Source organism: Nicotiana sylvestris, chromosome 2 (assembly GCF_000393655.2).
Source record: "Nicotiana sylvestris chromosome 2, ASM39365v2, whole genome shotgun sequence".
Taxonomy (NCBI): Eukaryota; Viridiplantae; Streptophyta; class Magnoliopsida; order Solanales; family Solanaceae; genus Nicotiana; species Nicotiana sylvestris.
In genome coordinates, this window is record NC_091058.1 from 36,907,620 (window position 1) to 36,932,993 (window position 25,374).

At 40.0% G+C, this 25,374-nt stretch overlaps 1 protein-coding gene across 1 annotated transcript; it reads left to right on the forward strand.

Annotated features, from left to right (window-relative positions):
* The first annotated feature begins 866 nt into the window (after nt 1-866).
* LOC104243863 (NAC domain-containing protein 73-like) lies at nt 867-9,860 on the forward strand. Its single transcript, XM_009799126.2, has 4 exons — nt 867-1,127; nt 1,313-1,568; nt 1,706-1,895; nt 8,928-9,860. Exons 2-4 carry the CDS (start codon nt 1,410-1,412, stop codon nt 9,491-9,493), a joined length of 915 nt encoding a protein of 304 aa, XP_009797428.1. The 5' UTR covers nt 867-1,127; nt 1,313-1,409; the 3' UTR covers nt 9,494-9,860.
* Nucleotides 9,861-25,374: the final 15,514 nt, after the last annotated feature.

Below are 25,374 nucleotides of genomic sequence, written 5' to 3' on the forward strand. Positions count from 1 at the left end.
TGGTTTATATATGGATAAAATACAAGGGGTCGTTTGGTAGGCGGACTAATTAATCCTATCTGGTAGGTGGAATAATATAAACCCAAGTTTGATGGGATATATTAGTAAAAATAGCACGGTATTGCCAGCTTTCGGACTGATCATTCAAAAATAGCCAGCGTTTACGAAGTCAATGAAAAATAGCCACTATTTTGCTGCAACAGAAACCGGTCCAGCATAATATACTGGAGTTCGGTGCACCTGTATATGAACTCCAGCATATTATGCTAGACCGGTATACCTTGCGGACTCCAGTATAATATACTGGAGATTGGAGCACTGGTGCTCCAAACTCCAGTATATTATACTGGACAATTATACTTGCTGGAACTCCAGTATATTATGCTGGAGTTCTAGTGTACTTATGCTGGAACTCCATCATATTATGCTGGAGTTCCAGCATACTTATCTTGGAACTCCAGTATAATATGCTGGAGTTCAAACATACTTATGCTGGAACTCCAGTATAATATACCGGCGTATTTTTTAGGTTTTGAACAGTGTTTTCGCTCAGATTTATCTTTACATGAAAAGTGGCTAAATTTCGATTACTTTTGAAACTGAGCTATTTTTGAACGACCAGTTGTAAATCTGGCTATTTTTGAATTTCTCCCTATATATAAGGTGGGATATCCTGTATTAAGACTGGGATGAAATTAATACCATATACATTTAGTTGACGGTATAAATTTATCCTGGAAATGACGGAATAAATGACCTTATCCCACTGTATCCTGTGTACCAAACGACCCCTAAGAATCAAAGATTAGTATGAAAAGCGACTTCAAAACTGTTATTTATTCTCTAGTATACATGTGTATTCTGGTGCATGTGTATTAACATAAACATAACCAAACTTGACGTCCAAGCAACTGATTTACTTTTCTTTTTCCTTTTTTCTTCCCCTCTCACCTTTTCTTCTCATCTCAAGAAAAAAAAATATTAATTCCAAATTAGTTTGTTCCTATCACAGGTATTTCTGACCTTTTTTCTTCCTCTCTCTCTCCTTTCTCTCTCTTTCAGGGTTTTAACTCAGCAATCTAGCATAGGAACAGTTCCAGCAAAGAAAAGAAGAGAAACTACAAAAAGTAAGAGAGATCTCAATTCCCTCCCAACATCAAGAACGAACATGAAAGAAGACTTTTTTATATATTTAACTTCAAAAAACGTGCTTAAATACTCATATCTTCCTTTAATTTCTGCTTAACTATTTTTGTTCTCGTCTTTACACCTTACTTGTGTATTTTCTTACCTTTGTTGGGATTTTGCTTAGCTCGGAGAGGAGGTAGACGAAGCTGGAGAAAGAAATTAACCAAATTAATTAATTTGGGATGTGTGCATAAGCAAGAGCAATATATATCAAAGAGAATATGACATGGCGCAATCAATCCAATGGTGAAACAGCTCTCCCTATAATATCAGCTCCTCCATCAGATGAAAGTAATATTATGATCACCTCAAAAGTTGATCATGAAATTAGAATCATTACTTGTCCTTCGTGTGGACATAGCATAGAGCTTCAAAATCAGGTATTTGATACTAATGATGATTAATTTTCTTTTTTCAAGAACAGTAATTGTTCTATAAATGAACTAAATTATTAATAGGTGCAATTTCTTTTCTACTTATTTTGAGTGTGTAATGAAAACAAAATTTGAACTACTAGAGGGGAATACATGATTTGCCTGGTCTACCAGCTGGAGTGAAGTTTGATCCATCGGACCATGAAATTCTTGAGCATTTGGAAGCAAAGGTCCTTTCAGATACCCTTAAACTTCATCCCCTTATTGATGAATTCATTTTGACCATTGATGGCGAAAATGGCATTTGCTACACTCATCCTGAGAAACTACCTGGTAATTTTCCATTTTATTCCAATTAAAATCATCTATTTACAACAACTTATTCTGTACACTGTGTGAATTCATCATAAATTGACCAAGTTAATTATACTGGTTGTTGTCAATCTACTGCAATCCTCCTTCTTTATCCGGGCTTGGTGCCGACAATAAATTTGAGCAAGCTCGCACATGCAGAGTTTAAAATCACATATTTCAATTCACAAAAATGAAAGTAGATAAACTTAAAAGATATGATGTTTTCTTGTCCGGATTTTATTCCTTTCAGGATTTATATTCGGATTTGTTATTAGAGTGGGACACTCTTATTCACTGTTAAATTATAAATTTTCCTAATTTAGGCAGTTTTCTCTTTACTAAATATTAATCTTTGATTCATTTTTTGTGAAATCTTCGATCAGTAGGGATAACTCTGTATGTACGTAATATTGTGCTAAGTGTCATAATTAATTACTGAGAGTTTAGGAAATTTCCCAAGTGAGACGGTTTGCTTGCAAAAGTTAATTGCTTATAGCATTTGGATTCTAAACAATTGTTTCATTCTTTTTGTGGAAACTCCACGCCAGGAAATTCAGTTAATATATTCTTGCTTTTTCCTCCTTTTCTGGCTTTTTATTCTACAAGTTCATGTCCTTTAGTCACTTGCTTTGAGGAGTTGTTACTAATAAAAACACCCTTTATTAGTGGCTGTTGAGGGTGCCAACTGGAATATTGAGAATTTCATTCTTTCTTCAATGATCCAAAAGTGGAAAATACTTGGTTAAGGGATCTAAGTTACCTATTTGGTAAAAAGATATATTCATGTCATATAAATCAGAAAAGATAAAAGTTTCTTGCTAGAGTTTCCAAAATATCAATGTCAATGGAGTGTCTTATGGGAGTCTTATACAACATATTATACACCTAATTATGCATGAGTTTAAGTGATCATATGCATTAACTTTACTAGAAGAAATTAATATTTACATAATCAGGTCACTTAAAAAATAATTGTTGGTAACTCTATATAATCCACATTATTGGTAACATGGAATAGATGGTAATTAAGTAACGTGTTGTAAAAAATTTTATATGATTATTTCATATTAAACTAGAGCAGTTTTACGGTAAGCAATGAGCGATTCATAAGATGGTGAATCTAATTAGATGAAATAGGAACAAGCTGGCTTGACGTATGGTAATATGCTATATATGCCTTTTACCATATATAGATCAAGTAAATTCTTTATTCGTTACTGTGACTACTGAAAAGAATATATGTTAGGAATCGTTTATCAGCAAGTTAATATGAATATGATTTGTTCAGTACTTTATTTTTTATTTTTATAATCAAGTGTTAGATGACTTAGTTAATATAGCAAAGAAGAAGAAGACAAAGAAAAATAAAAGATGAATTGTTAAGTATTATTGGTTCCATTTGTTGCGGAAGCCAAATGTATATAGTGTGAATAAGTCACAACTACTATACCAAAAATTATGACAGCCACCAAATAATAAATAAGACAATAAAACAACAATAAAGGAAACACCAGAATTTACGAGGTTCGGCTAATTTTGCCTACTCCTCGGACACAACCAATATTTTATTCCACTCCAAAAATACAAGTGAAATAATACTAAAGAGAGAAGATACAAATGCCTTAAACAGATGAGAAGGCAAATGAGAGGTGTGTTTCAATCCTAAACATTAGGCCTTCTTTTATAGGGGAAAAATCCCCTCCAAACTTAACTCCCAACCAATGTGGGACTTTGGCATTTTGCCAAACTTCAACAAATCTCCACCTTGGCAAAATTCCACATTTTCAATTCTCTCTCAATAACAAATTTTGGTTGTGTCTTCATCTTCAATCTTCAGTGTTCAACAATGTTGATCAAATCCAAACAATGTTGAAACTTGACCGCAGTCACCACCTTTGTCAGCATATCAGCAGGATTCTCTGTAGTATGAATTTTCTTCACCGTGACTCCACCTTCTTCTATGATTTCTCGTACGAAATGATACCGAACATCAATGTGCTTCGTCCTTGCATGATAAACTTGGTTCTTCGCTAATTGAATAGCACTTTGACTATCACAAAAAATTGTGATACCCTTTTGTTCAACACCAAGCTCCTTTAGCAATCCTTGAAGCCAAATTGCCTCTTTCACAGCATCTGTAATAGCCATGTACTCTGCCTCTGTTGTAGACAAAGCAACTGTTGACTGCAAAGTAGACTTCCAACTAACTGGTGCCTTTGCAAAAGTAAACACATAACCAGTAGTTGATCTTCGTTTGTCCATATCACCCGCAAAATCTGAGTCACAATATCCAACTACAGACTGATTGTCTTCCTGCTCAAAAACTAACCCGACATCTACAGTATTATGAATATACCGTAGAATCCACTTCACAGCTTGCCAATGCTCCTTCCCTGGATTGTGCATATATCTGCTAATAACTCCAACAGCTTGTGAAATGTCAGGCCTTGTGCAAACCATTGCATACATCAAGCTACCAACAACATTTGCGTATGGTACCTTTGACATATACTCTCGTTCAGCTTCATCCATTGGCGACATAGTAGTACTTAGCTTAAAATGGGAAGCAAGTGGAGTACTAACTGGCTTAGTCTTGTCATCTATGCCAAAACGTTGAAGTACTCTCTTCAAATATTCCTTTTGAGATAAACAGAGTTTCTTTGAACGTCTATCTCTAATTATCTCCATGCCAAGAATTTTCTTTGCCTCACCCAAATCCTTCATCTCGAACTCCTTCTTCAGTTGAATCTTCAACTTATCAATTTCTTCCAAATTCTTGGAAGCTATCAACATATCATCAACATATAGGAGAAGATATACAAAGGAACCATCTTTAAGCTTGTGCAAATACACACAATGATCGTATTTGCTTCTCTTGTACCCTTGCCGCAACATAAACTCGTCAAATCGCTTGTACCATTGTCTAGAAGATTGTTTCAATCCGTACAACGATTTTTCAAGTTTGCACACCATATTTTCTTTTCCAGCAACTTTGAATCCTTCTGGCTGAGTCATGTAGATTTCCTCCTCCAAGTTTCCATGTAAAAACGCAGTTTTTACATCCATCTGAACTAGTTCCAAATCCAATTGTGCTACCAAAGACAACATAATTCTAATGGAGGAATGTTTTACAACTGGAGAAAACACTTCATTGTAATCAATTCCCTCCTTTTGAGCATATCCTTTGGCCACCAATCTTGCTTTGTAGCGAACATCTAATTGGTTAGGAAATCCTTCTTTCTTTGCAAATACCCATTTGCACCCAATTGCTTTCTTTCCCTTCGGGAGATTGGCCAATCTCCATGTATGATTCTGATGAAGGGACTGTATTTCATCATTCATGGCAATCCTCCACTTATCTTCTTCTGAACTTTGGACAGCGTCTTTATAAGTAGTAGGAACATCATCAGCTACAATTGAGGTTGCACAAGCAACCGTCTCTATGAGACGAACAGGTTTCGTTATTGTTCTTTTTGGCCTGCTGGTTGCTATTGATTCAAGTTGTTGTTGAGATTCCTGAGTTGGAATCTCCTCTACTGGCTCTCCTTCCAGAGGGTAATCTTCATTTGTTTCCTCCTCTGCTTCTTGTGTAGGAAAAATAAATTTTCCCTCAAACTCCACCTGCTTAGAAGCACCTTCATTTTGTTTGGTATCTTCTGTTACCTTATTTACCATAGCAAATTCATCAAAGGTAACATCTCTGCTGAATATTACTTTCTTTGTCATAGGACACCATAAGCGATATCCTTTGACTCCAGAAGTAATTCCCATAAAAATAGCCTTCTTTGCCCTTGGATCCAATTTTGACTCCGTCACATGATAATATGCAGTTGAGCCAAACACGTGCAAAGAGTTATAATCTACAGCAGGTTTTCCGTACCATTTTTCAAATGGTGTTTTGCCATCAATAGCAGCAGATGGTAGACGATTAATGAGGTGGCATGCATATGTAATTGCCTCAGCCCAAAATTCTTTGCCCAAGCCAGCATTGGACAACATACACCGTACCTTCTCCAGCAAGGTCCGGTTCATACGTTCTGCCACTCCATTCTGTTGTGGTGTATGTCTAACAGTGAAGTGTCGGACGATGCCATCATTTTCACAGACCTTATTGAAATGATCATTTTTGTATTCACCTCCATTGTCTGTGCGAATACACTTGATCCTCCTGCCTGTTTGATTCTCCACCATCGTCTTCCATTTGAGAAAAATTCCCAGCACTTCATCTTTGTTTTTCATTGTATACACCCACACTCTTCGAGAAAAATCATCAACAAAGGTTACAAAATAGTGCTTCCCACCCAATGAAGGTGTTTTGGAAGGACCCCAAACATCAGAGTGTACATAATCCAAAATGCCTTTAGTATTATGGATCGCTGTACCAAATTTAACCCTTGTCTGTTTCCCTTTGACACAATGCTCACAAAACTCCAAGTTGCAAGCCTTTACTCCTTTTAACAATCCTTGATCTGATAGAGTTTTCAAGGATTTTCCTCCAGCATGTCCCAAGCGCATGTGCCATAGCTTGGTTGCTTCTGCCTCTTTGTCGTCACTGGATGTTACTGTCGCTGTCCCAATAACTGTACTGCCACGATAGCGGTACATATTATTATTCTTCCGATTAGCCTTCATTACCACTAGTGCACCGGAGCATACTCTCATCACTCCATTTTCTGCAATGATTTTGAACCCTTTTGATTCTAGGGCTCCCACAGAGATGAGATTCTTCTTCAAATCCGGTACATATCGAACATCTATCAATGTTCTGATCATTCCATCATGGTTCCTTAATCGTATTGAACCAATGCCATATGAGGTAAGAGGGCTGTTATCCGCTGTGTGGATGACTCCATATTCTCCTTCTTGAAATTCCACGAACCAGTCCCTATTGGGACACATATGATAGCTACAAGCCGAGTCCATCAACCATATGTCTGATGATGTTGATGACTCTGTTGTAACTAATGAGAAGTCTGAATCATCACAATCAGCTACATTTGAATCCATAATGGCCTTTCCATTGTTATGTTTGGCCTTATTCTTCAACTTCGGACAGTCTTTCTTCCAGTGCCCTTTTTCTCGACAAAAGGCACATTCATCTTTGCTGGGTCTGGATCTTGACTTGGATCTTCCCTTCTTTGTCCTCGTTTGATTTTGAGGACGACCCCTCACAAACAGTGCTTCTCCTTCTCCGCCCTTCTGTTTTTCTCGCTTTCTTTGTTCATAGCTGTACAAAGCTGAACAAACTTCTCTGAGAGAAATTTCGTCATTTCCATGGAGTAGAGTAGTTTCAAGGTGCTCGTACTCATCAGGAAGTGACGCCAACAACATTAAGGCCAAGTCACCATCATCATAAGTTGTATCCATATTTTGCAAATCTGTGACCAACTTATTGAAACTGGTGATATGTTCATTCATCGTGGTACCAGGAACATAGGTGAAGTGAAACAGTCTCTTCTTCATGTACAATTTATTTTGACTGTTTTTCTTCAAAAATTTATCCTCCAGTGCTTTCCATAATTTACTTGCAGAAGTTTCCTTTGTGTATGGATATTTCTGCTCTCTAGCAAGGTAGGATCGAATGGTACCGCAAGCAACACGGTTGATAATTCTCCAATCTTCTTCTCCAATAACATCTGGTTTCTTTTCTTCAATGGCCAGATCTAGCCCTTGTTGAAAAAGGACATCTAGAACCTCGCCTTGCCACATCCCAAAATGTCCGGACCCGTCAAATATTTCGACCGCAAATTTCGCATTTGAAACAATTCTTGTCATAAGCGAAGATGCCAATGATGACGTATTGTTGACACTTGATGTAGATTCTTCTTGTTTATTGTCTCCCATCTTTGACACAAATATTATTTAATAGCTGACGACACAAATCAAGATTATTTCCTTTCTGGTGTGGAAGATCAGACTAAGCTGCAACCACAGAGCATACTCAGACAGAACCTTGACTCAGTTACCAAGATAAATCTTTTCTGATGTGGAAGATCAGACTATGCTGCAACCACAGAGCATACTTAGACAGTACCTTGGCTCTGATACCAATTGTTGCGGAAGCCAAATGTATATAGTGTGAATAAGTCACAACTACTATACCAAAAATTATGACAGCCACCAAATAATAAATAAGACAATAAAACAACAATAAAGGAAACACCAGAATTTACGAGGTTCGGCTAATTTTGCCTACTCCTCGGACACAACCAATATTTTATTCCACTCCAAAAATACAAGTGAAATAATACTAAAGAGAGAAGATACAAATGCCTTAAACAGATGAGAAGGCAAATGAGAGGTGTGTTTCAATCCTAAACATTAGGCCTTCTTTTATAGGGGAAAAATCCCCTCCAAACTTAACTCCCAACCAATGTGGGACTTTGGCATTTTGCCAAACTTCAACACCATTACCTCTAAATACTGGAACTCAGGGCCGGCTCTAACGTAGATCCAAGTAAGGCTTTTGCCTTAGGCCCCCAATTTTATTTTAGAAATAATAGATTTATAGGTATTTAAAAACATAATATTTGGTACTTTTCGTATAAATGTAGAATTTTTCTATAACAATTGTCTCAAAGAAAATAAGTTTTCAAATTTATAATTGATAAAATCTTACTTAAGATTAACAATATCTCAAGATAGATTAAATTTGTTGGCTATACTATCAATTGAAAAGGTATTATTAGAGAAAATCGATTATAAAAAAATGATTAACAATTTTTTTTTTAAAAAAAAAATAGACCTCGAGGCCACACATATGTTTGAGCCGTCCTTGCTGGAACTTTTGCTATTATGACTGTTCCAACTTCTTTCAAAAGTTATATGTCATCTTCTAAGAAAACATTTCATTTCTACTATGTAGGGATGAGCAAGGATAGTGTGTATAGTATATATATACACATACTCCATTTGAACCTATTACCCCAAAGAAGTTGTTGATACATTAGAATTTTGTACTATTAATTTGCCTCCATTAACTAAAAATCCCGAATACGCTACTGGATGCAGGGGTGAGCAAGGATGGTCAAGTACGTCATTTCTTTCATCGGCCATCAAAGGCATACACAACGGGGACTAGAAAACGACGAAAGGTCCACACTGAAATTGATGGTGGAGAAACAAGATGGCACAAAACAGGCAAAACCAGGCCAGTTTACATAGGTGGAGGTTTGAAAGGTTACAAGAAAATTTTGGTACTCTACACAAACTATGGTAGGCAAAGAAAGCCTGAGAAGACTAATTGGGTAATGCACCAATATCACTTAGGTGAAAATGAGGAGGAAAAGGATGGAGAATTAGTTGTTTCAAAAGTTTTCTACCAAACACAACCTAGACAATGTGGATCATTAAGCATAAGAAAACCAGTTGACAACAACAAGTCAAGATCTTTAAGCAGGCAAGATAGTCCTATCCTGAAAACAACGAATTTTGTCGATTATTATAATCCTCCTTTCATTTCATACGATATTGGGAGCCAAAATAGAGATAGCTCACCTCAGCTAATCCAAAATTTGGTTGTTCATGGTGATAGCTCATCCTTTGTTATACCTTCAAATGCAAGCAAAGAGAAATGAGGAAGTAGGGAACAAAAACAAAATTACTAAAATAATAGATGAAAATGACTGTTGGGGTGGTGATGGTTGTTGTAACGTGTAATAGTCAAATAAGTTAAACATTGAGCTGCTAAATGAGGAATTTATTGTCTTTGTCATGCAAGATAGAGCGAACTTATTAATGACAATCTTGTTATTTAGGAACTTTCTGTCTTCAAAGTAGATAATACAGTGTTCATTATTCGTCTTTTTCCTCAAGAGTTATGTATTAAATTTAAGATGTAAGGTGAACAATTACGTGTTCTGCTTAATTTTGTAATTTCTTTTTGTTGTTGTAATTTTTGTACCTCTTGGCAGTGTAGATTGATATGTTATCCCTCTCTTTTCATGCTGGTGCATTTTGTTTTTTAAGTAACCCAGTGGAGATCTGGGCGGTGTTGTATTAGCAAAAACGCACAGTGAAGTGGACAAGACCTGACCTCATATTACAACATAAATGGTGATGCCATCACCCAAAAAGAGGTCGTCTACTTATTACCTAACATAACATCCTTTTGGCCAACATATACATTCAACATAACATTTGCTATTTATCTAGCTGATATGGTCCCTTAGCATTTCTAGGGAGCGCTGAAAATCATAGAATATTAAGTTATGAACCATACCAGATCTCACTGTGTGGGATAATACTGGGTATATATATGTTGTTGTAAATTATGAACCATTGTGGAAGTAACCTTGCTAGATAGTCTACGACCTGATTGCCTTCTCTAAGGCAAAAATGCATAAAGCAAACAAATTCGTATATGCTTTTCTCCCCAGTATTGGACAGCTAAATGAAGGGAATTCTTTTCCTTATTAAGGTTTAAAGGATAGTAGGATACTGAGGTAAAAGAAATTAATTGATTGTTTGATCACAACAAGCAATTTGGAAAATTGGATGATCTTTTAGAAGTTAGTTGTTGGACCTTCTTTTCCTTTAATTATCGTAGGAGAATATTATACTAAATTACAGCTTCCTATTTCGGCCTACTAAGTATTCTGAGTTGTAGCTTGTGAGAGTAGCATGTACTAGGGGTGTGCATTCGAATCGATTTATCGATAAATCGAATCGATTATTTGTTATCGGTTTATCGATAAATTCGATTTCGATTTCAAGATTTGCCTTATCGAGTTATCGATTTTGATTTCGATTTTGTCCTCTTCGGTTATCGATTTATCGGTTTATCGATAAACCGATAAGATATACTAAAAAGATAATTTTTATTTATTTTTTTAGTTTTTTTTTTACCCTTATTTTATAATACCCTTTCATTTACCCTAAGTCCCTAACCCTATTATTTCCTCTACCACATTTATGGAATGATCATATTTAAAGCTCAAGGGAATGAAGTTCAAATTAATGGAAAATAGAATTAGCCGTGATGATGTATTTGTTTTTATATATATCATTGGAGTGTTGGTGGCATACATTTGATCCCTTACTTTAGTTTCGTTGCATGTGCTTGTTGACATAATTTTTATGTTATAAATGGTGTTCGTCTTATTTTAGCTTCTTTTTGTCCATATTAGTTAGGCGTGTTTATAGCGATATACTTTCCGTGGAATCCCGCAAATTTTCGTATTGGTGTAATCGATAACCGAATCGATAAGCCCCAAAAATTGATAAATCGAAATTGAAAAAATCGAAACCTTATTGAAACGATAACGATAAGCATATGTACAAATCGATAATCGATAAGTAATTATCGATAAGTGTCAAAATCGAATCGATAAATTGAATTCACACCCTAGCATGCACCATCCGTTTGACCAGAAAATATAGATGTTGGCTCAAATAATTAATTTTATGTAAATAAGGGTTATCTTAGCTAACAATAATATCCCTAGATGGGGTTCTTAAAGAAGCAACAAATACTACGTAAGTATGGTCGGACAGTGACAGTGGCATGTAATAAATATTCCAAAAATTAGAAGTAATAAGGTAGCATTTAATAATAATGAATAACTATAAATGACATTTAAGTAAAAATAGGATGAGACAGTCTCTTGAATCTTTGAGTTATTCTCGTTGGTGGAAAAGTGTAGACAAGAATCTCAGTGAAAAGATGATGTTTGTATACTAGCAATAAGATGTGATTCCTTTCTTCTAGTCAAAGTGTGTCTTTTTTAACAAATGAATATCATCCCTCCTCCCCCTCCCATCATAGTGTCTTTTTCTATTTATAGGGAATATGTTCCTAAAAATCCATAATAGTACAAGTGCAGAGAATATCCACTAGAATATTCTTTGTCATATCATATGTTGAAGCTAGCTGTCATGGCTCCATCAAAGGCACTCGACCTCGACCTCAACCTCGACCCTTGTTGACTCCTCGACTTCGTCCTTTGTTGACTCTTCGACCACAAACTTCGCCGTTTCTTGGGTTGTTTCGACAAACGATGACTTGAGAACTCTTCCCCTAGTACTATCTTAGTTTAAATATTTTAAAGATAGATTTTGACTCATACAGTTAGTCCATCCGCTTATTGATGTCGGTTTCAGGCGGGTTCGATGAGCGGATCTTGTTCTTTGTGGTCGATACAATCGAGCGAGCTATTCTGGTCGTGGTGGTTGCGGCTAACTGACAGCGTGACCCTATGTGGGCCGCACATTTCAAATGTTTCAATTTTCCTAAGCGAATTGCTGGAACTGTGCTGTCACGAGTCATCCTTACTCGGTTGGACCGGGCTAGGAAGTCTCTTATCCCTTCTCATAAGGACTATCTAATAGCAAATATGTTATTTTCTCTCGCCTCGACCTTCTTGGGTTCGGCATGGGCAGTTACGAACTTTTCGGCCATTTCTTCGAAAGTTTCTATGAGCGGGCTGGTAGCTGCGAATACCATGTTAATGCCCCTCCGGTGAGGGTTTCGCCAAATCTTTTTAGCAAAATGGAGGACACTTGTTCCTTGGCTAGGTCGTTGCCTTTCACGGCGGTGACGTAGTAAGTCACATGATCTTCAGGATCGGTTATTCCGTCATTTATCCTGAGATAGGGCGGCATTTGAAGGTTTGGTATGGCATGGGTTCTGCATCATCGATGTATGGCTAGTCTATGAACCTACCGGCATTCCTCTTTGGCAAAATCTTAGGAGCATCCGGTATCTTATCAACTTGTTCGTGGTGATATTTCATCTGGTCTCGGAGTGCCTTGTTTCCATTCTCCATTTCTTCCATCCCTTTTAGAATGGTGTAACGACCCGGCCGGTTGTTTTAAGAATTAATGCCCTGATCCCCTATTAACTGCATTCCCTGTGTTTGTTTCTGCTATTGTGAGTTTCCGGGAGGATTTATTTGGAGTTTCGGAGAGTTTTGGGACACTTAGTCCCTAAATGAGAGTTTAAGTTTTTAGAATTTGGACCATAGTCAGAGCAGTGTGAAAACGGCTTCGGAATGGAATTCTGTTGGTTCTGTTATCTCCGTTGGGTGATTTCGGGCTTAGCGGCGTGTTCGGAATGTGTTTTGGAGGTCCGTAGCTTATTTAGGCTTGAAATGCCGAAAGTTGAATTTTTGAAGTTTCTAGTTCGATAGTGATATTTTGATATCGGATTCAGAATGGAATTCCGGAAATTGGAGTAGCTCCATAGTATTGAATGTGACATGTGTGCAAAATTTCAAGCTATTCGGACTAGGGTTGATAGACTTTTTGATCGAAAGCGTAATTTGAAAGTTTTGGAGTTCTTAGGCTAGAATTCATGGTTAATTCAATGTTTCTATGTTATTTTAGGTGTTTCTAGGATTAGTATAAGTTTGGATAGTGGTATATGACTTGTTCGTGCTTTTGGTTGAGGTCCTGGGGGTCTCGGGATGGTTTCGGATGGTTAACGGGAAGTTTGGAGTTGGGGATTTGTAGCTGAAGCTGCTGAGTCTGTTGTCATAACCGCACCTGCAGCTTGGGGACCACAGGTGCAAGCCCGCAAAAGCGAAAGGGAAGCCGCAGATATGGCCAAGAGGAAGAAAAGTTGAAACCGCAGATGTAGAAGCTTAGCCGCACCTGCGAGCCCGCAGATGCGATGCTTGGGGAAGTGCGGAAAAGGAGGATTTATGGGAAACCGCAGAAGCGGTTAATTATGCGCAGGTGCGGAAAACTGGGCAGAACATATAAATAGATGCCTTCGCGAATTTGAGTTATTTTTACCTCTTTTCAAACGGGAAGAAGCTTTGGGGAGCATTTTCAAGGGAGATTTTCAGAGGGATTCATTAAGGTAAGGTCTTTGGTCCTTAAGCTCGTTATTGTGGTAATTTTTATCATTGTAAGCATGAAATTTGAAGGGAACTCAGTGGTAAATTGGGGGTTAGGGCTTGGTTAATTGGAGAGATTTGAGTGTTGATTTGAGGGATCATTTGAGGTCCGATTTTGGTACTTTTGGTATGACTGAACTCGTGAGAGTGTAAGGTTTCCGAATTTGTAAATTTTACCCGATTTTGAGATGTAGGCCCGAGGGGCGTTTTGGTCATTTTTCCTAATTTCGCGTATTAGCTTAGAATTAATTAGTGAAATCAGTAACTTGAAGTTATATTTACATTATGCAATTGATTTGAATTGATTTGAGCCATTTGGAGTCGAGTACTCATGGCAAGAGCGTGGTTTCAGGTTGATTTTGAGCTGGTTCGAGGTAAGTAGGTTACCTAACTTTGTGTAGGGAAATTTCCCTTAGGATTTGGTATTATTGATATTTGAAATGCCTTGTGCGTGAAGTAACGATTCCGTACTTGTGCTAATTGTTGAAAATTCAGTTTTCATTAAGTAACTATAATTGTGTTTCCTTTCCTGTTTATACTACTTACAATTTAAGCCTGTTGTTAGCTTAGGGAAGCATGTCTAATTGACTTAATTGCTTTATTTGCTCAAACTTCCTTATTTGGATTATGTGCAGCATGTTACGCTAGATATACCTGTTTTACCTTGGTATGGAATTTGAATTGAATTGTGTATTTTTCGTGTTGTTGCCGTGTGTGTTTACTTTGGGACTATGGGATGGTATCCAGAGAGATCCCCCCCCCGGCATAATTACTTTGGGACTACGGATCGGTATTCTGGGAGATCCCCCTGCACTTTTATATTGGAACTACGGGACTGCACCCGGTAGATTCCCACAGTATTGATTTACATTTGGGACTATGAATCGATATTCCGGGACATCCCCGCGCACTATGAGTTGGACTACGGGACGGCACCAGGGAGATCCACTGGATATTTATATTTGGGACTACATGATGGTATCCTGGGAGATCCCCGGTTATTATCTTTGTGTTGACCTGTATTCCTTCTGTGATTATTTTGTCTCTATGGTAGTTGTTGTTGTTCTTTCTCTCATGTGTTACTTCTTACTATTACACTTAATTATGATGTCTTATTCTATACTGTTATACCTTGTATTTCATTTAACCTTAATAGGGCCCTGATTTTCCTCGTCACTACCTGACCGAGGTTAGGCTTGTCACTTACTAAGTACCGCTATGGTGTACTCATGCCCTTTCTGCGCATGTTTTTCACGTGCATATCCAGGTACTTCGACTCAGCCCTACTACCCTTGAGGCAAGGTGATTCTCCAGATACTTTGAGGTATATTTGCCGCGTCCGCAGGTCGAGGATTCCTTTTCCATTCTCTCTCATAGTATTAGCCCTTATGTATTCACTTTGTTTAGACATTCTGGAGTTAGACAATCGTAGTTATTCAATAGCTTGTGATTTCATGAGATTCTGGGTTTTGGGAAACGTAGTTTCTGTTTGAGAGTTGTATTGTATATGTCGAGAGCATCCTAAACGCTTTATTTTGATATTTTTCTACAGTTTTGGCTAGTTTATTTCTGTTGATTTCATTTTTCGCAATTTGTTAGGCTTACCTAGTCGTAGAGACTAGGTGTCGTCACGACAGTTCACGGAGGGCGAACTCGGGTCGTGACAAGTTGGTATCAGATCTCTAGGTTAATAGGAGTCATGAATCACAAGCCAGTTTATTAGAGTCTCGAGGATCGGTACGGAGACGTTTGTACTTATCTACGAGAGGTTATGTAACTGTTATGAAAATTCCACTTCATTTGATTTCCTTGCCGTGCGAGATTTTTGATATCACAATTCTACACTTCTATCTTCTATTCTCTCACAGATGGTGAGGACACGTGCTACTAGAGATGATCAGGCACCCGCGCCCCCTATTGGAGCCGTTAGAGGTCAGGGCCGGGTTAGAGGCCGAAGACGCGCCCATGGTGTAGCTAGAGCACTCGCGCGAGCTGCCACCGAGGTGCCACCAACAAATCCAGCTGAAGTCTAGGCACCTGATACGCCTACTGCTACTACTACACCAGCTCTCTAGGAGACTCTTTCACAGTTCATGAACATGTACACCACTCTGGCTCAGGTAGGGTTGTTTCCCCTTGATGTAGCTACATCTTAGGCCGGGGAAGGAGCATAGACTTCCGCCGCCCGCACTCCTGAGGAGCGAGTGCATGTTGACCAGGTCTCAGATATTATTCCTGTACAGCCTGTAGTCTCAGATCAGCCCGAGGACAGGGTAGCGGCTTCCGCGGATGAGCAGTTGAGGCTTGGGAGGTTCAAGAAGTTCAAGCCTCCTGTATTCAGTGGTCTAGCATCAGATGATGCTTTGGGATTTCTAGATGAGTGCCACCGTATTCTCCGTACCATGGGTATATCAGGATCGAGCGGGGTTTCCTTCACTACTTTCTAGCTTCGAGGAGTCGCCTACAAGTGATAGTGTACTTATGAGTTAGACAGTCCAGATGAGGCAGCTTCCCTGACCTGGACTCGGTTTTCAGATATGTTCCTGAGAGAGTATGTTCTTCAGAGTCTCAGGGACACATGGCATATAGAGTTTGAGCATTTGCGCGAGGGTACTATGATTGCCTCAGAGTATGCTGTCTGTTACACTAGCTTGACTAGACGTGCCCCAGCCTTGGTTTCTACTGTTCGCGAGAGGGTTCGCCGGTTTATTGAGGGTTTTATTCCCAGCATCAGCTCTAGCATGGCTCGTGAGTTGGAGATGGATATTTCTTATCAGCAGGTAGTGAGCATTGCTAGGACGATAGAGGTTATGCATGCAAGGGATAGAGAGGAGAGGGAGGCCAAGAGGTCTCGAGAGTCGGGCCATTATTTTAGTGTCTGTGCTCCAGCTGTAGTTTGTCATGGTAGGAGTTATATTAGTCGCTCGGTTCATTCAGCTCTTCTAGCAGCTAGTGGTATTCCAGCTCCTCCTAGGCCTCAGGAGCCTTATTATGCACCTCCAGTATCTAGTGCACCTCCTGTGTGGGGTGCTTTCAGTGGTCAGTCCAGCAGACCTGGCCCGACCCAGTCGCAGTCGCCACATCCTTCCAGAGCTTGTTTTGAGTATGTAGATACACGCCATATGGTGAGGGAATGCCCCAGACTTAGCAGGGGTGCACCTCCACAGACTTCTCAGCCACAACGTGCCCCGCAGAGTTCTCAGGCTATGGTTACAGCTCCGGTTGCTACCCCACCTGCTCAGCCAAGTAGATGTGGAGGTCGGGGAGAAAGAGGTCGCCCTAGGGGGGAGTCTAAGCCAGATATTATGCTCTTCCTGCCCGTACCGAGGTTGTCGCCTTCGATTCTGTCTTCACAGGTATTGTCCTGGTTTGTCATAAAGATGAATCGGTTTTATTCGATCTAGGTTCCACCTATTCTTATGTGTCTTCTTATTTTTTCCCACATTTGGGTATATCTCGGGATTATTTGAGTTCCCTTGTTTATGTTTCTACTCTTATAGGAGATTCTCTTATTGTGGACCACATTTATCGGTCGTGTGTGGTTGCTCTTAGTGGTTTTGAGACCAGAGTCGATTTATTATTGCTCAGCATGGTAGATTTTGATGTTATCTTGGGCATGGACTGTTGTCTCCCCATTATGCTATTCTTGATTGTCACGCCAAAACCGTGATGATGGCTATGCCAGGTGTACCGCGAGTAGAGTGGAGGGGTACCTTAGATCATACTTCCAGTAGAGTTATTTCATTCCTTAAGGCTCATCATATGGTTGAGAAGGGGTGTGACGCGTATCTAGCTTATGTGAGAGATGTCAGTATTGATACCTCTACAGTTGATTCAGTCCCAGTAGTACGAGATTTTTCTAATGTGTTTCCAGTTGATCTTCTAGGCATACCGCCCAATAGAGATATAGATTTTGGCATTGATCTGTTGCTGGGCACTCAGCCTATTTCTATTCCTCTGTATCGTATGGCCCCTTCTAAGTTAAAGGAGTTGAAGGATCAGTTACAGGAATTATTTATAAGGTTTTCATTCGGCCCAGTGTATCACCTTGGGGTGCTCCTATCTTGTTTGTGAAGAAAAAGGATGGTTATATGTGTATGTGCATTGATTATCTCCAATTGAACAAAGTTATAGTGAAGAAGCGGTATCCTTTACCTCATATTGATGATTTGTTTGACCAGCTACAGGGTGCACAAGTATTTTCTAAGATTGACTTTCGTTCAGGTTACCATTAGTTAAAGATTCGAGAGCCAGATATCCCGAAGACTGCTTTCAGGACTCGGTATGGTCATTACGAGTTCCTTGTTATGTCATTTGGGTTGACCAATGCCCCAGCAGCCTTTACGCATTTGATGCATAGTGTGTTCCTGCCATATCTTGACCCATTCATCATTGTCTTTATTGATGATATTCAGGTATATTCCTGGAGTGGGGAAGATCATGAGCAGCAACTGAGGACAGTGCTTCAGACTTTGAGGGAAAAGAAGTTATATGCAAAGTTCTCAAAATGTGAGTTTTGGTTGGATTCCGTGGCATTCTTCGGCCATGTGGTTTTGAGTAATGGTATTCAGGTGGATCCGAAGAAAGTGGAAGTAGTGCAGAGTTGGCCCAGACCGTCCTCAGCTACAAAGATCCGCAGTTTTTTTGGCTTGGTGAGTTATTACCGTCGATTTGTTGGGGGGTTTTCATCAATTGCAGCCCCTATGACCAGGCTGACCGAGAAGGGTGCTCTGTTCCAATGGATGGAAAAGTGTGAGGTGAGCTTTTAGAATCTCAAGACAGCTTTGACTACAGCCCCAGTTTTGATATTGCCTATAGGTTCGGGGTCTTATACTATATATTGTGATGCCTCGAGGATTGGCCTTGGAGCAGTATTAATGCAGGATGGTAGGTTGATTGCCTACGCGTCCAGGCAATTGAAGGTGCATGAGAAGAATTATCTTGTCCATGATTTCGAGTTAGATGTTATTGTTCACGCCTTGAAGATTTGGCGTCATTATTTGTACGGTGTTCTTTGTGAGATTTATACTGATCACCGGAGTTTGCAGCATCTGTTCAAGTAGAAGGACCTTAATTTGCATAAGAGGAGGTGGTTAGAGCTGCTGAAGGACTATGATATCACTATTTTGTATCACCCGGGCAAGGACAATGTAGTGGCCGATGCTTTGAGTCGCCGGGCTGAGAGTTTGGGGAGTTTGGCTTATTTACCTGCAGCGGCGAGGCCCATGGCGATAGATGTTCAAGCCTTATCCAGCCAGCTCATGAAATTGGATCTTTTAGAGCCCAGTCGGGTTCTAGCTTGTGTGGTTTCCCGATCTTCCTTGTTTGATCGTATCTGGGAGCGTCAGTTTGATGACCCTCATTTGCTTGTCCTCAAGGACAAGGTTCTGCATGGCGATGCCAGAGATGTGACTATTAGTGATGACGGAGTATAGAGGATGTAGGGTCAGGTATGTGTACCCAATGTTGATGGGTTTCGGGAGTTGATTCTAGAGGAGGCCTATAGTTTGCGGTATTCCATTCATTCGGGTGCCGCGAAGATGTACCAGGATTTGAGGTAGCACTATTGGTGGAGGCGGATGAAGAAAGATATAGTTGGGTTTGTGGCTTGGTGCCTCAATTGTTAGCAGGTGAAGTATGAGCACCAGAGACCGGGTAGGTTGCTTCAGCAGATAGAGATTCCGGAGTGAAATTGTGAACGGATCACCATGGACTTCGTAGTTGGACTCCCTCGGACATTGAGAAAGTTCGATTCCATTTGGGTGATTGTGGATCGGCTGACCAAGTCCGCACACTTCATTCCTGTGTGTACTACCTATTCTTCGAAGCGACTGGCGAAGATTTATATTTGGGAGATTGTTCGTCTACATGGTACTCTAGTTTCCATCATTTCAAATATAGGTACTCAGTTCACATCATGGTTCTAGAGGGCCGTACAGCATGAGTTGGGTACTCGAGTGGAGTTGAGTACAACATTTTACCCTCAGACAGACGGACAGTCCGAGCGCACTATTTAGATTCTTGAGGATATGCTTCGTGCATGTGTGATTGAGTTTGGAGGGTCTTGGGATCAGTTCTTGCCATTGGCGAAGTTTTCCTACAACAACAGTTATCAGTTCAGCATTCAGATGGCACCGTACAAGGCTTTATATGGTAGGCGGTGTAGGTCCCCGGTGGGTTGGTTTGAGCTGGGTGAGGCTAGATTATTGGGCACAGACTTGGTTCAGGATGCCTTGGAGAAGGTTAAGGTTTTTCAGAATAGACTTCGTACAGCCCAGTCTAGACAGAAGAGTTACGCAGACCGGAAGGTCCGTGATGTTTCCTATACGGTTGGAGAGCGGGTCCTGCTTCATGTTTCGCCTATGAAGGGCGTTATGAGATTTGGGAAGAAAGGGAAGTTGTGTCCGAGCTTTATTGGTCCTTTTGAGATATTGCAGCGTGTTGGGGAGGTGGCTTATGAGCTTGACTTACCTCCCAACTTGGCAAGTGTTCATCCGATATTTCATGTTTCGATGCTCCGGAGGTATCACGGTGATATGTTGCACGTGTTGGATTTCCGTTCAGTCTAGTTGGACAAGATCTATCTTATATTGAGGAGCCAGTGGCAATATTGGACATGCAGGTTCGGAGGCTGAGGTCAAAGAACATTGCATCAGTAAAGGTTTAGTGGCAGGGTCAGCCAGTCGAGGAGGCGACCTAGGAAACCGAGCAGGATATGCGTAGCCGTTTCCCTCATATTTTCACTACTTCAGGTATGTCTCTATGCTCGTTCGAGGATGAAGAAATGTTTAAGTGTAGGGGGATGTAACGACCTGACAGTTCGTTTTAAGAATTAACGCCCCGATCCCCTATTAACTGCATTCCCCGTGTTTGTTTCTGCTATTGTGAGTTGCCGGGAGGATTTATTTGGAGTTTTGGGACACTTAGTCCCTAAATGAGAGTTTAAGTTTTTAGAATTTGGACCGTAGTTGGAGTAGTGTGAAAACGGCCTCGGAATGGAATTTCGTTGGTTCTGTTAGCCGCGTTGGGTAATTTTGGGCTTAGGGGCGTGTTCGGATTATGTTTTGGAGGTCCTTAGCTTATTTAGGTTTGAAATGCCAAAATTTGAATTTTTGAAGTTTCCAGTTCGATAGTGAGATTTTGATATCGGTGTCGGAATGGAATTCTGGAAGTTGGAGTAGCTCCGTAGTGTTGAATGTGACGAGTGTGCAAAATTTCAGGTCATTCGGACGAGGGTTGATAGACGTTTTGATCGAAAGCGTAATTTGAGAATTTTGGACTTCTTAGGCTTAAATCCATGGTTAATTCGATATTTCGATGTTGTTTTAGGTGTTTTGAGGATTGGTATAAGTTTGGATAGTGGTATATGACTTGTTCGTGCTTTTGGTTGAGGTCCCAGGGGCCTCGGGGTGGTTTCGAATGGTTAACGGGAAGTTTGGAGTTGGGGATTTACCGCTGAAGCTGCTGAGTCTGCTATCATAACTGCACCTGCGGCTTGGGAACCGCAGGTGCGAGCCCGCAGAAGTGAAAGAGAAGCCGTAGATGCGGCCAAGAGGAAGAAAGGCTGAAACCACAGATACGGAAGTTTAGCCGCACCTGCGAGCCCGCAGATGCGGTGCCTGGGGCGCAGGTGCGGAAAAGGAGGATTTATGGGCAACCGCAGAAGCAGTTGATTATGTGCAGGAGCGGTCCCGCGGGTGCATAAATTTGGACCGCAGATGCGGTATCGCTAGGCAGAACTTATATATAGATGCCTTCGCGAATTTGAGTTATTTTCACCTCTTTTCAAACGGGAAGAAGCTTTGGGGAGCATTAGGGAGATATTCAGAGAGATTCATTGAGGTAAGGTCTTTGGTCCTTAAGCTCGTTATTGTGGTGATTTTTATCATTGTAAGCATGAAATTTAAAGGAAAATCAGTGGTAAATTGGGGGTTAGGGCTTGGTTAATTGGAGAGTGGTGATTTGAGGGACCATTTGAGGTCTGATTTTGGTACTTTTAGTATGACTGAACTCGTGAGAGTGTGAGGTTTCCGAATTTGTAAATTTTACCCGATTTCGAGACATGGGCTCGTCGGGCGTTTTGTTCATTTTTCCTAATTTCGTGTATTAGCTTAGAATTAATTAGTGGAATCAGTTACTTGAAGTTATATTTACATTATGCAATTGATTTGAATAGATTTGAGTCATTTGGAGTCGAGTACTCATGGCAAGATCGTGGTTTCGGATTGATTTTGAGCTGGTTCGAGGTAAGTAGGTTGCCTAACTTTGTGTGGGGAAATTTCCCTTAGGATTTGGTATTATTGATATTTGAAATGCCTTGTACGTGAAGTGACGAGTCCGTACTTGTGCTAATTGTTGAAAATTCGGTTTTCATTAAGTAACTATAATTGTGTTTCCTTTCCTGTTTATACTACTTGCAATTTAAGCCTGTTGTTAGCTTAGGGAAGCATGTCTAATTGACTTAATTGCTTTACTTGCTCAAACTACCTTATTTGGATTATGTGCGGCATGCTACGCTAGAAATACCTGTTTTACCTTGGTATGGAATTTGAATTGAATTGTGTATTCTTCGTGTTGTTGTTGTGTATTTACTTTGGGACTACAGATCAGTATTCCCGGAGATCCCCCTGCACTTTTATATTGGAACTACGGGGATGCACCCGGTAGATACCCCCAATACTGAGTATTTATATTTGGGACTACGGATCGGTATTTCAGGAGATCCCCATGCACTATGAGTTGGAATACAGGACGGCACGAGGGAGATCCACTGGATATTTATATTTAGGACTACAGGGCGGTATCCTGGGAGATCCCCGGTTGTTGTCTCTGTGTTGAGCTGTATTTCTTCTGTGATTATTTTGTCTCTGTGGTAGATGTTGTTGTTCTTTCTCTCCTGTGTTACTTCTTACTATTGCACTTAATTATGTTGTCGTATTCTATATTGTTATACCTTGTATTTCATTTAACCTCAGTAGGGCCCTGACTTTCCTTGTCACTACCCGACCGAGGTTAGGCTTGGCACTTACTGAGTACTATTGTGGTGTACTCATGCCCTTTCTGCGCATGTTTTTCATATACAGATCTAGGTACTTCGACTCAGCGCTACTACCCTTGAGGAGAGGCGATTCTCCAGAGACTTCGAGGTATATCTGTCGCACCCGCAGACCAAGGAGTCCCTTTCCGTTCTCTCTCATACCATTAGCCCTTCTGTATTCACTTTGTTTAGACATTCTGGAGTTAGACACTTGTAGTTATTCAATAGCTTGTGATTTCATGAGATTCTGGGTTTTGGGAAATGTAGTTTCAATTTGAGAGTTGTATTGTATATGCCGAGCGGCATCCTAAACGCTTCATTTTGATATTTTTCTATAGTTTTGTCTTGTTTATTTCTGTTGTTTTCTTTTTCCGCAATTTTTTAGGCTTACCTAGTGGTAGAGACTAGGTGCCATCACGACAATTCACGGAGGGCGAACTCGGGTGGTGACAAATGGAAGCGAGGGTGTTGTCACCTGCATTATCAATAATATTATGAGTTATACCTGTTGTTGGAGGGAGGGGCCGATTGCACTGCTCGTCTGTTTGTTGTATCATGCAAATCCTTGAGTTTTCTGCAGTCGTGCCTGGAGCGGGTTTGTTGAGGACGCTTGCTAGCGTGTCGGGTATCCATGCCTCGAGGAGGTTTTTCACAGCTGGGGGTGTCCCTTCCTCTGTAGATGTGGAGGCCCCTTTACCGCTGGGTTTTGTTATGCTGCAATGTGGAGGCGGTGACCTCTCTCGCCTAGGGGACGCACTAAGCGCCATGTCCTCACCTACCATTTCATAACATTCATTGATGATATTCATGAGGTTGGTTGGGAAGTCACTTGTTATTCTCGTCCTTTCTCCTTGGTTACCTACTATGTTGGGTTTTGTATACACAAAGAAAGGAGATCTTGGGTTGTTTGACGTTAGTGACCTGCGTTAATTGTAGATCTAGAGTAAACAAAATATGTAACTAAGAAGTCCCGATAGAAGGCACCAAATGGTTTGACCAAAAAATATAGATCATGGTTCAAATAATTAAATTTATGTAAATAAGGGTTAATCTTAGCTAACAATAATATTTTTAGGTGGGGTTCTTAAAGAAGCAACAAATACGACGTGAGTATGATCGGACAGTGACAGTGACATGTAATAAATATTCCAAAAATCAGAAGTAATAAGGTAGCATTTAATAACAATGAATAGCAATAAATGACATCTAAATAAATAATATGAGAAAATCCCTTGAATCTTTGAGTTATTCTCGTTGGTGGAAAAGTGTAGACAAGAATCTTAGTGAAAAGGTGATGTTTGTATACTAGCAATAAGATCGGATTCCTTTCGTCTAGTCAAAGTATGTTTTTTTACAAATGAATATCATCCCCCATCCCCCATCATAGTGTCTTTTTCTATGTATAGGGAACATGTTCCAAAAAAATCCTAATAGTTCAAGTGTAGAAAACATCCACTAGAATATTCTCTGTCATATCACATCTTGAAGCTAGCCGTCATAACTCCATCAAAGGCACTCGACCTCGGCCTCGACCCTTGTTGACTCCCCGACTTCGTCCTTTGTTGACTCTTCGATCACAGACTTCCGCTTCTTGGGCCATTTCGATAAACGACGACTTGGGAACTCTTCCTCTAGTACTATATCGGTTTAAATATTTTAAAGATAGATTTTGACTCATACACCGCCTAAGTAGTAGTATATCACAAACCTTTTTTAGAAGGTAATATTGAAATTTAACATTGAATTTTTTTTAGAAATATTAAGGTCCATATAAAATACAATCTGCTATGTTTTTAAGTCCATCACATTTGTTAAAATGTACTTAAAGTAGTCTTGACGACTTCAGTGTTTAATATTGCTTGATATTTTTTACAACATCGAATCTCATTTAACGACCTTGTTAGTCCTATATATCATTCCATTGTTCATAACTTCGGTCCATAATTTTCATCAATTTAATAAAGAGTAGGCCACAATACTAAGACCCTATTTTTCTCCTCTCTAATTAGTCACGACCCAAACTGAAGGGCCATGACTAGCACCCGACCATACTTGCCGAGCACCAACGTACATTTTATCTAACCTTCTTTATTATCTTTTAGGGCTGATGAGATCAATATAAATGGTAGACATGGATCATGGACAATCAACCATAAAATATGATGGCATGATCATACATAACATGGGATGACAAGACAATCAAGAAACTATATATATATGGTACGAGCTACCACGCTACCATGAAAGACTATACAACAAAAACCAGCCGACAAGGCATACCAAACTATACATGAGTCGACGCTTGTCTATGAGCCTCTAAAAGAACAGAAGTGCTGCAACATAGCCGGAACAAGGCCCTGACATACCCATAATGTCTATAACAAAAATGCATACCAAGACCAAGGCAAGTCCGGAGAAGGGATCTCGCCAATCACCGCTGAACTGGACAGCCTACTGTGGTGGGGGAGCTGCACCTGCCTGTCTATCAGGACCTGCAGCACGACATGCAGCGTCCACAAATAAAAGGACGTCAGTACGAATAAAGTACTGAGTATGTAAGGCAGGGAACCATAAATACGAT

Coding starts and splice junctions, on each gene's coding strand:
- LOC104243863 (XM_009799126.2), top strand. CDS start 1,410: ATGACATGGCGCAATCAATCCAATGGTGAAACAGCTCTCCCTATAATA. Junction 1,569..1,705: donor GCATAGAGCTTCAAAATCAG/GTATTTGATACT, acceptor TTGAACTACTAG/AGGGGAATACATGATTTGCC. Junction 1,896..8,927: donor TCATCCTGAGAAACTACCTG/GTAATTTTCCAT, acceptor TACTGGATGCAG/GGGTGAGCAAGGATGGTCAA.